Source organism: Pimephales promelas, chromosome 1, assembly GCF_988280905.1.
Source record: "Pimephales promelas chromosome 1, fPimPro1.hap1.1, whole genome shotgun sequence".
Lineage (NCBI taxonomy): Eukaryota > Metazoa > Chordata > Actinopteri > Cypriniformes > Leuciscidae > Pimephales > Pimephales promelas.
In genome coordinates this window covers 28,906,579-28,920,876 of record NC_142769.1, presented here as the reverse complement: position 1 = coordinate 28,920,876, position 14,298 = coordinate 28,906,579, and the positions used below count along the sequence as shown (strand labels likewise).

The following is a 14,298-nucleotide window of genomic DNA, read 5'->3' as shown; positions in this document are numbered from 1 at the left end:
AAACACAAACTTTTATTTTGGATGCGATTAATCGCGATTAATCGTTTGACAGGCCTAGCATATATGAAATTTCGATATATTGTGGAGCCCTAATATATATATAGTTATATAATTGTTATATAAAGACATAATTGTTACTAATATTTGACCGGAGTTGACAATACATATTTTCAGAACATTCAATAACTCCTTTCATTAACAATTTAGAAGATTTTTATTTATTTATTTATTTATTTATTTATTTTTTACTTAAACTTGAACCAAATGTGGAGAGCACACACACGATTTCCCTCCATGCACCACAGATTGAGTTGGTTTTCATATGTTTGGAAGTGAGGAGTGGCACTACCAGATATCAAGCTGGAGGATTAGACCTTATACTATGCTACACAGTTTTCCCCCAGTAGGTATGTTTGAGCTGGTCAACAGAGAAGTTCTTTTAAAGATCTAGACAGACGTGCTTTATCTCCATCAGCCAAGACTAACAACAGTTAGATCAATCATTAACAATGCCAGAGAACAAGAGATGGAGAGAAAAGACACAAAAGGGGGGTGCGTGTTGTTCACCTGTGCCTCCCCAAGATCATTGTTGACCACGGTGAAGTTAAGGCCGAGGTCTTCCACGTCACCTTCATAGCTCTTGAGGAAAAGCAGGTTTCTGTACATCTCTGGGTCTAGAGAGGCCAGATGGTGGATGTCCACCTCTGAACTAGTGCCTAAAATCTTGGACAGGAAGAAACTGGCAAAAGGCAATTCCACTAGCATGTTTTCATACAGCGCCTGGGAGACAGAAGAGAGAGAAAAATATGTTTAACAATATGACCTCTAGACTAGGACTGTTAAACACCATGTAATATAAAGTAGGTGGCGAAAATTATGACAATATCTATATCCTGTGGGCTAATCTTTCCCTAATACTATTGACACTTTATATTAAAGAAGCTCAAACTTTAAAAACATCAACTGTATCCTTAACCTGTTGTTCCATTAAAAAGCAAAAGAATGGTGAGTCCTAAAAGCTAAAGTACCACAACAGTCCTAAAAAGACCATATCGGAGGTCATTAAAATATACAGGCCTTGAATAAATGATTGCACTAAAATCCTTCAACCACATAAGCTAAATGGATTATAAATTTCCCAAATCTCCATAATGCATGCATCTAAAACACACACACACACACACGCAGGCTGTAAATCAGAGCATTTCCTAAACACAGGTTAATCGTGCAACTTCAAACATGGGACATTTTTTATGCAAAATAATCCACTTAGCAACACTCTTCCCACGAGCCCTGTTGTGGGAACATATGTGCTGCGCCCTCCTGAAACCTATCAATAACGTCGCTCCCGGGAAGAAGCCGCAATAAGGATATGGAGGCACAACGCAGCCTATTTTTCAAACCTTCAGGTTATTTATGGGTGTTTATTGCCAGAAATTGTGCCAAAATGATTTGGGATAAAAAGGATTAATGAATGGCCGGGACTTTTAATATAAGTGAGTGCAGTGGCAACGCAATTAATGCAAATTGTGGCACCATCAGGAGAGTAAACGCCAACAACTTAGCAGCTGCCTTCTGTTTCTGCCAAATAAATTTGTAAATTTACAGCATTAAGAATCAATAAAAAATTTAACACACTTGCCATCAATCAAGAGTTCTGACCTTCTCTTTCCTCTCTGTTGCCCTTTGAAGAGGGACAGTTAAGCGTTGCTTGTTGAACTCCAGAGCACGTGGCATTTGTGTGTGTGACTCAGTTCGTATTTGAGGGCATGTGTAGAGTAGAGTGTGAAAATAATTCAATTCTACACAAGGGTCGGTCTTTGGTTAAAAATGGCTGTAGCATGCCTTGATATTTAAATAAAAACTATTTCTTTTCAAGTATCAACTTCCAATATAGTGAAAACGCCATTTTCTTCTACATCATGATCTATAATGCACCCAGCCCATTATGTCTTCCTGATAAAGACATGTAATAGCAATTCTACAAGTACATATTGAACGATTTTTAAACCTGGTCAGCATCTTAGACTAAACCTAATAAAACAATCATTAAAAATCATGAAATGATGAAAGATCATAATAAAACAAAAACATTTGCCGAAAACTAGATTGTTAAATAGAATCGCATGTTTAATTGATCTGGAAGTACTACACTTTTTAAATGGTAGCTGAAAGTATAAGCAAATTAATCAAAACATTTAATGAATAAGTGAAGTGATGTGTCGACACATGTACTGTGTAAATCCCCAGTTAACAGGACCACACAAATTCTGCATTTGCAATGATGTCTAAACTCTCTTAAAGCTGATGACACAAATATGGGCTGCAAAGCTAACAGGGTTTTATGCAGCTGGCCCAATCAGGCAAGAAGTTTAGATTTCACGTAATATATGACGTCACCACATACACACACACATAAACAAAGATAAATATTAAAAAAGAAAAGTATTATTATAAATAATAATACTGACAGGTTACTGACAAAACCTCTTACCAAAGCCAACTCGATAACTTAGCCATGGTGAAAAATCATCAAAATAAGTTGGACCCTGCCACAGTTACAGTGACGCAATTGTAATCTATACAGACTGTCTTTATAACAGCAGCACTAAACAAATATCAATATCCCACTCAGTCTGCCACTCCTTCACATATTTATGGAGAGAGAAGGAGGGTTAATTGAAAGTCAAATTGAAATTAATCTCGTCACCTTAATTGCTTCGCCCATTACTAAGGAGTGGGGGCAATTGAATGGAATAAGATCAAGAAAGCAGGAGGGAGGGGGCCGGCCATTCCTCAGGGTAGGAGCTCAGTTATGTCCCTTCCATCCTACAAGGTATGTGTGTGTGTTCATTATAGCTCTCTAATAAGTGGCCTGAATTGCCTCTTCACAAGTGGTGTTGATGCCCGTGGCTGTAAAACAGATCAAAACTCTATTACCAGCGGCACGGCTCCAGTTATTTATGGTGCTAGCTGATTTAGCGTCCATGGCCAAATGCGATGGCTACACAAACAGAGACGGGAAATCATGGGCTAATGGAGTAGCCTAATTGAGCAGCGAGCTTCTTGGCATGAGGTAATTCATCTACCCTTCCCCCAGTCAATGTGCTTTGTGATAAACAATCTTGGGCATACGCATTAATGAAACTTTAAAAACATTAGCGGCTAATAAATACCAGCTAGCGGCCATACAAAAGAGATGGCCAAAACAATAGCGTCAATAAATTGTGGCTCAAGCTGTAGTCGTTATGGGAAAAACTAGGCAAAATTAGGATAATTAAAGAGTTATCAAGATGGTTTTATTGTAAAACATTTTCCACTTATTGTGAACCATTCTAACCATTAAGAAATTTGCATGCACTTGTATCAAATTCTTTCCATCCTCCAACAAAAACTATGTACTGCTACGATTCCAGCAGTGCTTGGAAACAGTAAACTGTAATTTCTGTCACTAAATTAAAGCTGCAAAACTACTTTGAGGCCTCATACAATTAGACAAAGTAATGTAATTGTGAGCAAATTATTTAGTATACATGCAACCACAATTTTTAGTAATTTGATGGAGGTTTATTAAAGGTAATTTACTAAATGATCTTACAAAAATAAACCTTGACAAAAGGAAAAATTATTTGGATCAAAAGGCCACAAATAAACTTGACATTAAACTTCAGTGGCCTCGTAAATATAATGCATATGATCTATAATGTTAACTAAGCTACTCAGCCTGAGACCACTGATTGAACCTGACCTTCAGCATTGATCCAAATGACCCCATTTGACCCCATAGACATATGAGACAACGTGAAAAAAATGAAAAGACAAGCCATAGCAAGTGTTATTAAATTATTAACTTGCAGTGAGGTGTAGCAGGTGATCAAACTGATTTCCAGCAGCCATATCACCCTGTAGCCCAAGACTGGTTGCCCACTAAAGCTAAGCAGGGCTGAGCCTGATCAGTACCTGGATGGGAGACCTTCTGAGAAAACCAGGTTGCTGCTGGAAAAGGTGTTAGTGAGGGTGCTCACCCTGTGGCCTGTGTGGGTCCTAACGCATAGTAATGGGGACACTATACTAACAAAGAGCTCCTTCCTTCGGATGAGACGTTAAACCGAGGCCCTGACTCTCTGTGGTCACAAAAAAATCCCAGGATGTCTTTTGAAAGAATAGGGGTGTAACCCCGGCATCCTGGCCAAATTTGCCCAGTGGCCTGTACATCATGGCCTCCTAATAATCCCCATATATGGATATACCAATGGGCTTTATCACTGTCTCCTCTCCACCAGTAAGCTGGTGTGTGGTGGGCATTCTGGCGCAATATGGCTGCCGTCGCATCATCCAGGTGGATGCTGCACACTAGTGGTGGTTGAGGAGATTCCCCCTTCTATGTAAAGCGCTTTGAGTGCTGAGAAAAGCGCTATATAAATTCAATGAATTATTTTTATTATTATGATTTCGAAATGCTCTTTGGTCTCTGCACCACTGAAAAGATAAAGAATGTTATAGTGTAATGCAAGACATTACACTATAACACATGATCCTTGTGAAATCATTCTTACCTTTCCCAGTATCCTGCCAAGAAAGTAGTAATGGCGGGTGAAGGATTCTCCAACAAGCATCTCTGCAGTAGGGCTCGGATAGAGAAGCCCTTCATTTGTTGTCTTGAAGAAGCCTTGGTTAGGATTAAAGCCTGACTTCAACAGTTCATTCAAGAACTCTCTAAATATTCCCCCTCCATCAATGCCAGCTTCATCTAGCCCATGAGCATTGAGCAGATGAACTCTGATCCTCTTCTTGAGATCGGGTTCTGAAATGGAGATAAACAAATGTATTTAGAATGCTCCACATGTAATGTAAAACGTTATTTACTGCCAGGATATTATCCATTAAAGGGTTAGTTCACCCAAAAATGAAAATTCCGTCACTACATACTCACCCTCAGGTTGTTCCAAACCCATTAGACTTTTGTTCATCTTCAGAAAACAAATAAAGATATTTTTGATAAAATCTGAGAGCTTTCTGTCTGTAACGGACACTTTAATACTTCAAAAAGTTCATATAGAGATCGTAAAACAAATCCAAATGAATTGAGCTGTTTAGTTAAGTAAAGACACTTGCTTTATATAATGAACAGATTTAATTGAGGCTTTTATTCAAATTTAAACATTGATCAGTAGACATAATCAGAAGCTCAACTGAACCTGCTTGATGCGCAAGAACAAACCTCATTGGTTCTTGCTGAAGCTCAAATTTGTGCTGCGAATCATGAGAATGAAACTCATTGATGCTTGAGCTTATATTTAACACAAATGATATGCGAGTTGATGAATGTTTACAAATCAATAAAAGCCTAAATTCAAAATCTGTTGTTCATATAAAGTGATAGTCTCTTCAGAAAATTCATATGGGTCAATTCATATGGATTAGTTTATGATCAATTTATGAACTTTTTGAAGCACCAAAGTGTCAGTGTTGTGTCGCTGTCAATGGAGGGACAGAAAGCTCTCAGATCTTCATTTGTTTTCAGAAGATGAACAAAAGTCTTACAGGTTTGAAACGACATGAGAGTGAGTAATTAATGACAGCTTTGTCATTTCTGGGTAACTAACCCTTTAAGTTTGCATTTCCTTTAACCCTAAAACAAAACACAATGCAATGCATAATTCAAAATACGAGCAAAACACCTTAAAAATGGGGAACAATATTTTCACAGACTTGTAGTAATTACATCTGTATGGTGTGAAATGCCTCAGAAGTACAGGGAATAATATTATGAGAAAACAACAATTTATAAATTTATGTGACAAAATTTGAAAACCAAGTTCTCATTCAGATCTGCCATTCAATCAATAAGCAATGATTAAAACAACAAAATCCCTGGACTACGCTACATCACAGTACAGAAGAAAAGATCTGTTGCTACTTCCGTTACATAGAAACTTCAAAGGCTTAAACAGTTAGTTCACCCAAAAATGGAAATTCTGTCAGTATTTACTCACCCTCATGTTGTTCCAAATCTCTATGTGTTTACTATCTTCCTTTGTGTTCAGCAGAACAAATAAACACATAGAGATTTGGAACAACATGAGGGTGAGTAAATACTGACAGAATTTCCATTTTTGGGTGAACTAACCCTTTAACACCAGTCAACACTATAGTCAGAAAAACATTTACTAAAAAAAAGCTAACACTAAAATTTGATTAAATCTTCCGTCACCTACACTCACCTAAAGGATTATTAGGAACACCATACTAATAATATGTTTGACCCCCTTTCACCATCAGAACTGCCTTAATTCTACATGGCATTGATTAAACAAGGTGCTGAAAGCATTCTTCAGAAATGTTGGCCCATATTGATAGGATAGCATCTTGCAGTTGATGGAGATTTGTGGGATGCACATCCAGGGCACAAAGCTCCTGTTCCACCACATCCCAAAGATGCTCTATTGGGTTGAGATCTGGTGACTGTGGGGGCCATTTTAGAACAGTGAACTCATTGTCATGTTCAAGAAACTAATTTGAAATGATTCAAGCTTTGTGACATGGTGCATTATCCTGCTGGAAGTAGCCATCAGAGGATGGGTTCATGGTGGCCATAAAAGGATAGCCATGGTCAGAAACAATGCTCAGGTTGGCCCTGGCATTTAAACGATGCCCAATTGGCACTAAGGGGACTAAAATGTGAAAAGAAAACATCCCCACACAGTTACACCACCACCAGCAGCCTGCACAGTGGTAACAAGGCATGATGGATCCATGTTTTCATTCTGTTCACACCAAATTCTGACTCTACCATCTGAATGTCTCAACAGAAATCGAGACTCATCAGACCAGGCAACATTTTTCCAGTCTTCAACTATCCAATTTTGGTGAACTCTTGCAAATTGTAGCCTTTTTTTCCTATTTGTAGTGGAGATGAGTGGTACCCGGTGGGGTCTTCTGCTCTTGTAGCCGATCCGCCTCAAGGTTGTGTGTGTTGTGGCTTCACAAATGCTTTGCTGCATATCTCGGTTGTAACGAGTGGTTACTTCAGTCAAAGTTGCTCTTCTATCAGCTTGAATCAGTCGGCCCATTCTTCTCTGACCTCTAGCATCAACAAGGTATTTTCGTCCACAGGACTGCCGCATACTGGATGTTTTTCCCTTTTCACACCATTCTTTGTAAACCCTAGAAATGGTTGTGCGTGAAAATCCCAGTAACTGAGCAGATTGTGAAATACTCAGACCGGCCCGTCTGGCACCAGTTTGGAGTTCAGGAGATTGTCTTGACCAGGACCACACCCCAGTCTAAATGCATTAAAGCAACTGCCATGTGATTGGTTGATTAGATAATTGCATTAATGAGAAATTGAACAGGTGTTCCTAATAACCCTTTAGGTGAGTGTATTAGACCCCGTTTACACCTGGTATTAAAATGCGATCTGTATTTAGATAAGTTATCCGGATAATAAGTACTGATTCCATTTACACCTGGCCACATAAATGTGTTTTTGCAAAACGGATATAAATCCGATCTTCACCTCCTGCGTTATATGCAGATTTATTGGATTGCACGCCACCAAAAGCAACAGATCTGAGCGGCATTTTATTGATCATCAGCTAATTTCCAAATCCGAGACATCAATAAGAGAGAGTGGCAACAGGCCTGGTAAGATAATTTCGTTTCTTTACTTGAAGATGAAGCGTCTGTGACTTACTTTCACTTTTATTTGCGATGTTTGCACGTTGAATAGACGCTCAGCTGCTCATCTGCGGTGATGCGTGTCGCGTGTCGCATCTGACTAGGCTATAACATGACATAGCCTATATAACACGCTCTCACTCGTTTATTTTTTTAGCATTTTTGGGAGGAGTAAAATATACATATGTGGTTTCAACAACCAGATTGCGTTTACACCTAGTAAAGATCCGGACACAATGCGAGCCAGACTACCTCCAGATGTGGTCAGGCAGATCCGATCACAATCCGATCACAACGCGTTTACACCTTGCATTAACATGCGTTTTTTATTATCCGGATAACTTATCTGGATACAGATCGCATTTTAATACCAGGTGTAAACGGGGTCTTAATGTCTGGTACTACACAACTAAAAGACTTTTCTCAGGTAAGTCTTTATACTCAAAAGGCCTCGACCTAAATCATGAAAACAGCAGCTATAAAATATAAATCTTACTCCTTTAATATCTCATCCCAGTGTTTATGAACATCACATTCTGTGTGCTAAGCACTTTTTATTAAAAGAGCTTTCAGCATATTTGAAGGGGTAAGTTTGCCTTGTTTACCATTCTCAGGGGATAATTTATCATATGCATCTTCATAGATGTAGTTCCGCCGAATAGTGACATTAACGCCATCCAAAAAAGGGCCCTCTCCTTGCACCTCCCGCTTATCAGCATAGATCAACTTCTGGAAAATCTAAAAACAGAATGAAAGAAGTTTAGCTGATTAAAGTCAGTTAACGGATCTGAATTTGAGCATGTGTTAATTTATATTCACACTTTCTCACCATTTCTTCTAAAGCACAAAAACACATAAAAGAGTTTGTAAAACCCAACGCTATCAACTAATTACAACTTTCAACCTTCACTTTAATTCACAGATCATTGAATTTTTAGACTAGTGCTGAGCATGAAACGGAATCCATACACCAGTAAGGGCTCTTACCTTCACTCGCTCCTCAAAGGGCACAACAAACGGTAGTTCAGTCAGGATAGCCAAATGTCTCTCCTCCGATACTGACAATGGTGGAGGCTCCAGTCCAACTGAGCAGGGGAAAAAATCTTTTGTTAAACTTTTATTCTTCAAGTCATCTCTGAAAATTTCCTTATTTTCCAATCCTGTATCCCCCCAGTATCCTTGTCACTGCTTGTCTTCTTTAAATTGTGCAAGTAAAAAAGAAAAATTTACAAATACTGAATAATGAAATTATGAAACACCCAATACTTTTCCCCTTTAGGAATCTATACCAGTATTTTATTAATCTGCTGTTCAATTTACAAGCACAACAAAATATATAAAACTGACAAGCAATTTACTCTCCAAGCACAGAATTCATCCTCCATCTTGATCTATTCTGTTGACAGTCAATCGCTAATGCTTCACCATTCAAACACATATACTACCAATAAACCAAAAATTCCTTCTCACCTTCTGCACCAAATCTGCATATTAGAAATAAAATAAAATAGAAAAGTTTGTTTTAAATTAGGGCTGTCAGATTATGGCAAAAATCATAGTCACGATTATTTTGGTCAGCTGCGTTATCTATATAGCGCAGCTGATTGATTCTGAAATTGTTAATGTTAACAGCATCAGCAATGTGTGACTACATTTAATGCCCTTCCGATATTTATCCTTGTTTTTGCATGGGCCGGTTGCAGTCTCTTTTGCATTTTGTACAGCGGGTGAATATCGAGTTGTCACTGATGATTGTCGTTTGAACCTTTCTGGATCCGCCATCAAATTAATAAGTTTAATTATATCAAATGCTGTGAGAAAATTCTATAAATCTCCACCTCCATCATCCTCACTTGCAATATAGCGTATACTAGCCGAGACTCTTCTTTATGTGTACAGATGTGACGTAATGACGCAAAGACATGCTCGAATCTCCCGCGGAAATCCACCAGTACCCCTGAAATTAAAAACATTATTACAAGCTTACCACTTTGAATCGAGCTAAGGCAAGCAGATAGTTTAACACTGGCTGGTTAGGTACTTGATCAAAATTATTTAGGATAATTTTTAACCCAAAAATGTAACGGACTGCAGCTTTAATAAAGCTACTTTAGTTATTCAGTCAAGAGTAGTGAGTGATTAGATCTCTGTCTTTTGTTGTTTGATTATCATTAACGAGACAAAGGGCAGGAGGTTTATTAGGATCCAATATATTGATACACCTCAGATTTACTCCCAACTGTTTACGCTCACTTAAGACGTGAACGACCGGTTACATGAATACTTGCTAAGATAGCATATTTGTGTGTAGAGTATTTGACTATTTAGGCCCCCACCTGAGGCTCAAAGTATACTTTGCTTACCCACGTTTGGCTAAATCTCGCAGTGCTCACACAGAAAGCCGCCTGGGGAACAGTGTCTCTTGAGTGGCTTAATGCACTTTTAATAACACTGTTTAATATCAATGTATAGCAAGAGTAGAATGCATTTTACAACACATGCTTATTTGGCTAATTTTGAATGTTAAGTTGGGCTTTTAAGGAGGAACAAAAGGGGCACCGCTGTACAAGTGCAGCAGTGGCACAATAATCGTTTTACCTCGATTATCTTTTTTTTTCATAATCGTTGGAAGGCAAAATAATAATAATAATAAAAAAAAAAATCAATAACAATTAATCACACAGCCCTATTTTAAATTGTAAAAATATTTCAATATTTATTTATTTTTTACTGTATGTTTAATTAATCTGGTGGGACCTTAGGCTTCTTTCCCAAAGAAGAACGGTACCCCAAACTTTTGAACGGTAGTGTATATCCACCTTTTTTTCACATTCACAACAAGGTAAAACGATGTGGCAGTAAATTGTTAGAGATAATTAACCTGCACAAGACAATGATGTCTTTTGCTAAAGACCTACTTCATTTACATCTGTACACTTGCACAACCTTGAGTGAGGTCTCCTTCCAGTTCCAGCCTTGCTGAATGTGATATTTACAGAGCATCCCATTAAAGATCACTCAATCCCCCTCTGTCTTTCCTGCCACACACTTTTAATTAACTCAGCAGTGATTTGCCCATCCGCCTGTCCTCTCCCTCCATTACAGGGACGTTTGTTTTGTATTATACAAACGTTTCGACCACGGGGAAAAAAACTGCCATAGCAGCAGATGAGAAGTGTCATTCATCTAATACGTTGCTTGCATGGTGGAACGATTCTACTCAATTAGTCAGTCCTTTCTCTCCCTCTCCACAAACCAGCCATCAAGGTACCATCTTGGTGGAGAAATATGGCGTAGCATGGTCAATACAGGAGCCATTCGTCACTACCTCGCAAGTCCATTTAGTGAAATGAAAAAGGTCCGGACAAACAGGCAGCCAGATGTGTCCAGCCTTAGGCTGATTGGATTTTTAAGCACATATGCTCCATGGGAAATATCAGACACACCAGTACTAGTTAGCATTAAGGCCCTTGAGTGTTCTTGCTTTGGAATGAAATTGCTTGACAGAAGCCATGTCATTATACTACATGTTTTTGTTTGTGTTCAACAACACTTCAAATGTTACCATCTAACGTGGACTGAAGCGGTCCGATACGTCCCATTCTCCTGGTTCTCCACACATGTCTGGCAGAGGGCACATAGAGCTGAGTCACCTACACACAAACGATAATATACAAAGCAAGTCAGTTCACTACAAGCTATTAGAGAGTTCATGCATTTTCAAACGTATTTATTTCGTATTGTATTTTTGTTTACATTAGGGATGTGCCCGAAGCCATAAGCATTATTTAGAAAGCCATGGAAAATAACTTCAAAACTAATTATAGATAATAATAGAGGAAAAACTCCTTGTGATTGCTAGATAACAGAGAGAGGTGATATACTTATTTAATAGAAAAATATTAAAATTACAATACAATATTGAGTGTGTAAAGTTAATGAGTTAACTCTATGAGCGCAGCACCATCAGCCGTGTTGCAGTTTCTGTATAATGTGTCTCTCAGAAATTGGAGCTTGTTAAGAGATACATCAACTAAGATGCTGCATTATACACATTTTCTACTATTTCATGACTATTTAAACATATAATACATTACAACAGAGAAATGGAACGTTTGTGTCTGTGACTCGTTGTGTTGCACCGCATAGAGTGTAGACAGACAGTATAACCAATTATAAGGGGTTCTGTTGGTTTTTGTAGTTTCTGACCAATAGGAGCAATTTCTTATTAAAGCAATATGATTGATGAGGGAGCGCAATCCGCAGTTCCTCTGGTAAACAGACAAACACACTGCCCTAAAGAACTTATTACTTTTATTTAACATTTAGTACTGTTTTAATTAAAGGATATTTTAATCATTGTTGTAATAATCATTAAATGATTAAAAAATAAAAATACATTAATACATTAAATAGTAAAAAACAAGTTTTTTTATGAATTATACAAGGCATACATCTATATGCAAATGATGAAGGTAACAGTTACATTTAAAACAGGCTTTTCATATAGTTTAGACAAACCCCCGGTTTATGTCTCACCCACTAAATACAAATATTTTTGCCATTGCCACCGATACAAATATTGGCTTTGCTGTACACCCCTAGATTAAATAAATAAAACCATTACATTTTGATTATAAATTGTATTTATTCTTTAAAATGCAAATGCTTGCCATTCATTAGCAAAAATCTAATTGCTCCATCTTTCGTTGGATATTTAATGCTAATCATTCAAATACATTGCAGTCAATTAATCAGACAGCAAAACTAATAATTTTGTTTTTATCATATAATTAAATTATTTTTACCTTGTCTGCCCTGATGTTGACCTCGTCAGAAAGCCAATGACCCGATGGACAGAATGGTCTTCTAATATCTCGGGCTTTGAGCATTTTCACAAGGTTGGTAATCACCTAAAATATTTGGAAGAGGAAATGTTTAGCACAATGTGAATTCACAGTCAGGACAGTGGAAAAAAATGGCTGATATGAAAAACATACATATTTTAATCTTTTTAAAACATTACGATTTAGCCATTAACAGTTCGGCAACCATAAAAAACTATCTGCCCCATGTGTTTGTCCTATTTCTCTAATAATTATAATTAGTTTACGTTGACATAGCTTGTGTAATAGTGCAACCAAAAGTGGAGCAGCCAGCACAACTAACATATACACACTCACAAAAGCAAAACGTTAACAAAACACACACACTACTATTTAACAAATATGTCTTTTCTAAGTCTACATTATCATTGAACACTGGGTAAGTCACATCTAAAGTCAGTTAACTTCACCTGAATTCACTTATCTACACTTCTGTTTAATACTAATTTTCTCCGATTACAGTGTCAAACAAACGTCTGGAAGGCCATTTCAGGAGAACGCCTATCAATCTCTGACCAAGGAATGTTAACGTCACTGTAATAACGGCAAGTGCGAAACTCTCTTGCTGGTGGGCTTGAGGGGCAGGGGGTCCGAAGACTCTTCCTGTCTAAGTGGAATGAATAAGCATTGGTTAATTAGCCCATCGGGTTAAGTGCAGGCCTTAATGGGTCTCTCCAAAACTCCTGCGGTGACATCTCTCTCCAAACAGGGCCAAGAAGAAAGTTCCATTAGCAATATTAATACAAGCTTAGTTGATCATTTTCATTCAATTAACTTCTTTCAATTAAATAGATAGCTTGACAATAGGAGTGATAAAACATCCGGAGGGACGGCCCATGGCTGGAGGCAAACATTAGTGTGTGAGGGGTCAACTGCGTTAGAGCTGACTGTAAATTGCACATTCAATTTGGGAAATGCATTTCTCCTGCTTGTACTTCTTTAATGGGTCGTTTTAGCTGACAGGAGGCGTTTTCCACCATCTTTTGTGGAAATCTTTCAGAGCCTTTTGTGTGCTGTACTGACTCAACCAGTGGAAGCCAAGCAGTAAGGTGTCTTTTAACGTGCTTTTCTCTGAACAAGAGTCTTGCTGGAATAGTACAGAGAATTCCAGTGTGAATTAGGGTTGGAGTTAGGATCTGTTTCTATCAGTTTTAATGACAAAATAAAGGCATACAACCAGCTTATTTGTAGTGCACTGACAACATAGTTTTATATAATTATAATTATAATAATAAGGTTAGTTAAAAGGTTAATTAAGGTTAATAAAAGATAAAAAGAAGCCTTAAGATAAATACTTATGAATGTACAAAATTTCTAGCTGCAAATGATAACTTCACACTTATGTGAAAGTGACCTATAACATCTTAAAACATGATATTCATCTAAATTTAAATGATCTCATGGATGTGGCTTTTGTGGTTCATGGTCATAATGGCACCAGCTGCTGCAGTAAATGAGGCATATTCAAACAACTTTGACAGTTTTTTTTTTTTTTTTTTTTTTACATTTATCCTCTTTAAATGCACATTGCCCGCCGTGCACAGCTGTCCTAAATCCAGCGGAGTGGCAGTGATGCTGGAGCTTGGGCCCGTCATCGTTGCTAGCAACTGTATTTACAATGTGTTTTTTTCCGTGGTTAGGTTCACTTTCACAAGGCAACATTTTTTTTTTACATTTTCAGTGCACCTGTTTGTGTTCTGGGATTCCACTCATAGTGGTCATCCATCAAGAT

At 37.8% G+C, this 14,298-nt stretch overlaps 1 protein-coding gene across 1 annotated transcript in view; it reads right to left on the bottom strand.

Moving 5' to 3' along the window:
- ube3c (ubiquitin protein ligase E3C) overlaps positions 1–14,298 on the bottom strand; it is a 33,529-nt gene that overhangs the window by 6,104 nt on the left and 13,127 nt on the right. Inside the window, exons 15-20 of the mRNA XM_039688553.2 lie at positions 12,489–12,593; positions 11,246–11,333; positions 8,668–8,765; positions 8,286–8,418; positions 4,557–4,804; positions 568–780 (exon numbers count right to left, since the gene is read on the bottom strand). Of these exons, the coding sequence (XP_039544487.2) occupies positions 568–780; positions 4,557–4,804; positions 8,286–8,418; positions 8,668–8,765; positions 11,246–11,333; positions 12,489–12,593 (885 nt within the window). The remainder of the gene's footprint in view (positions 1–567; positions 781–4,556; positions 4,805–8,285; positions 8,419–8,667; positions 8,766–11,245; positions 11,334–12,488; positions 12,594–14,298) is intronic.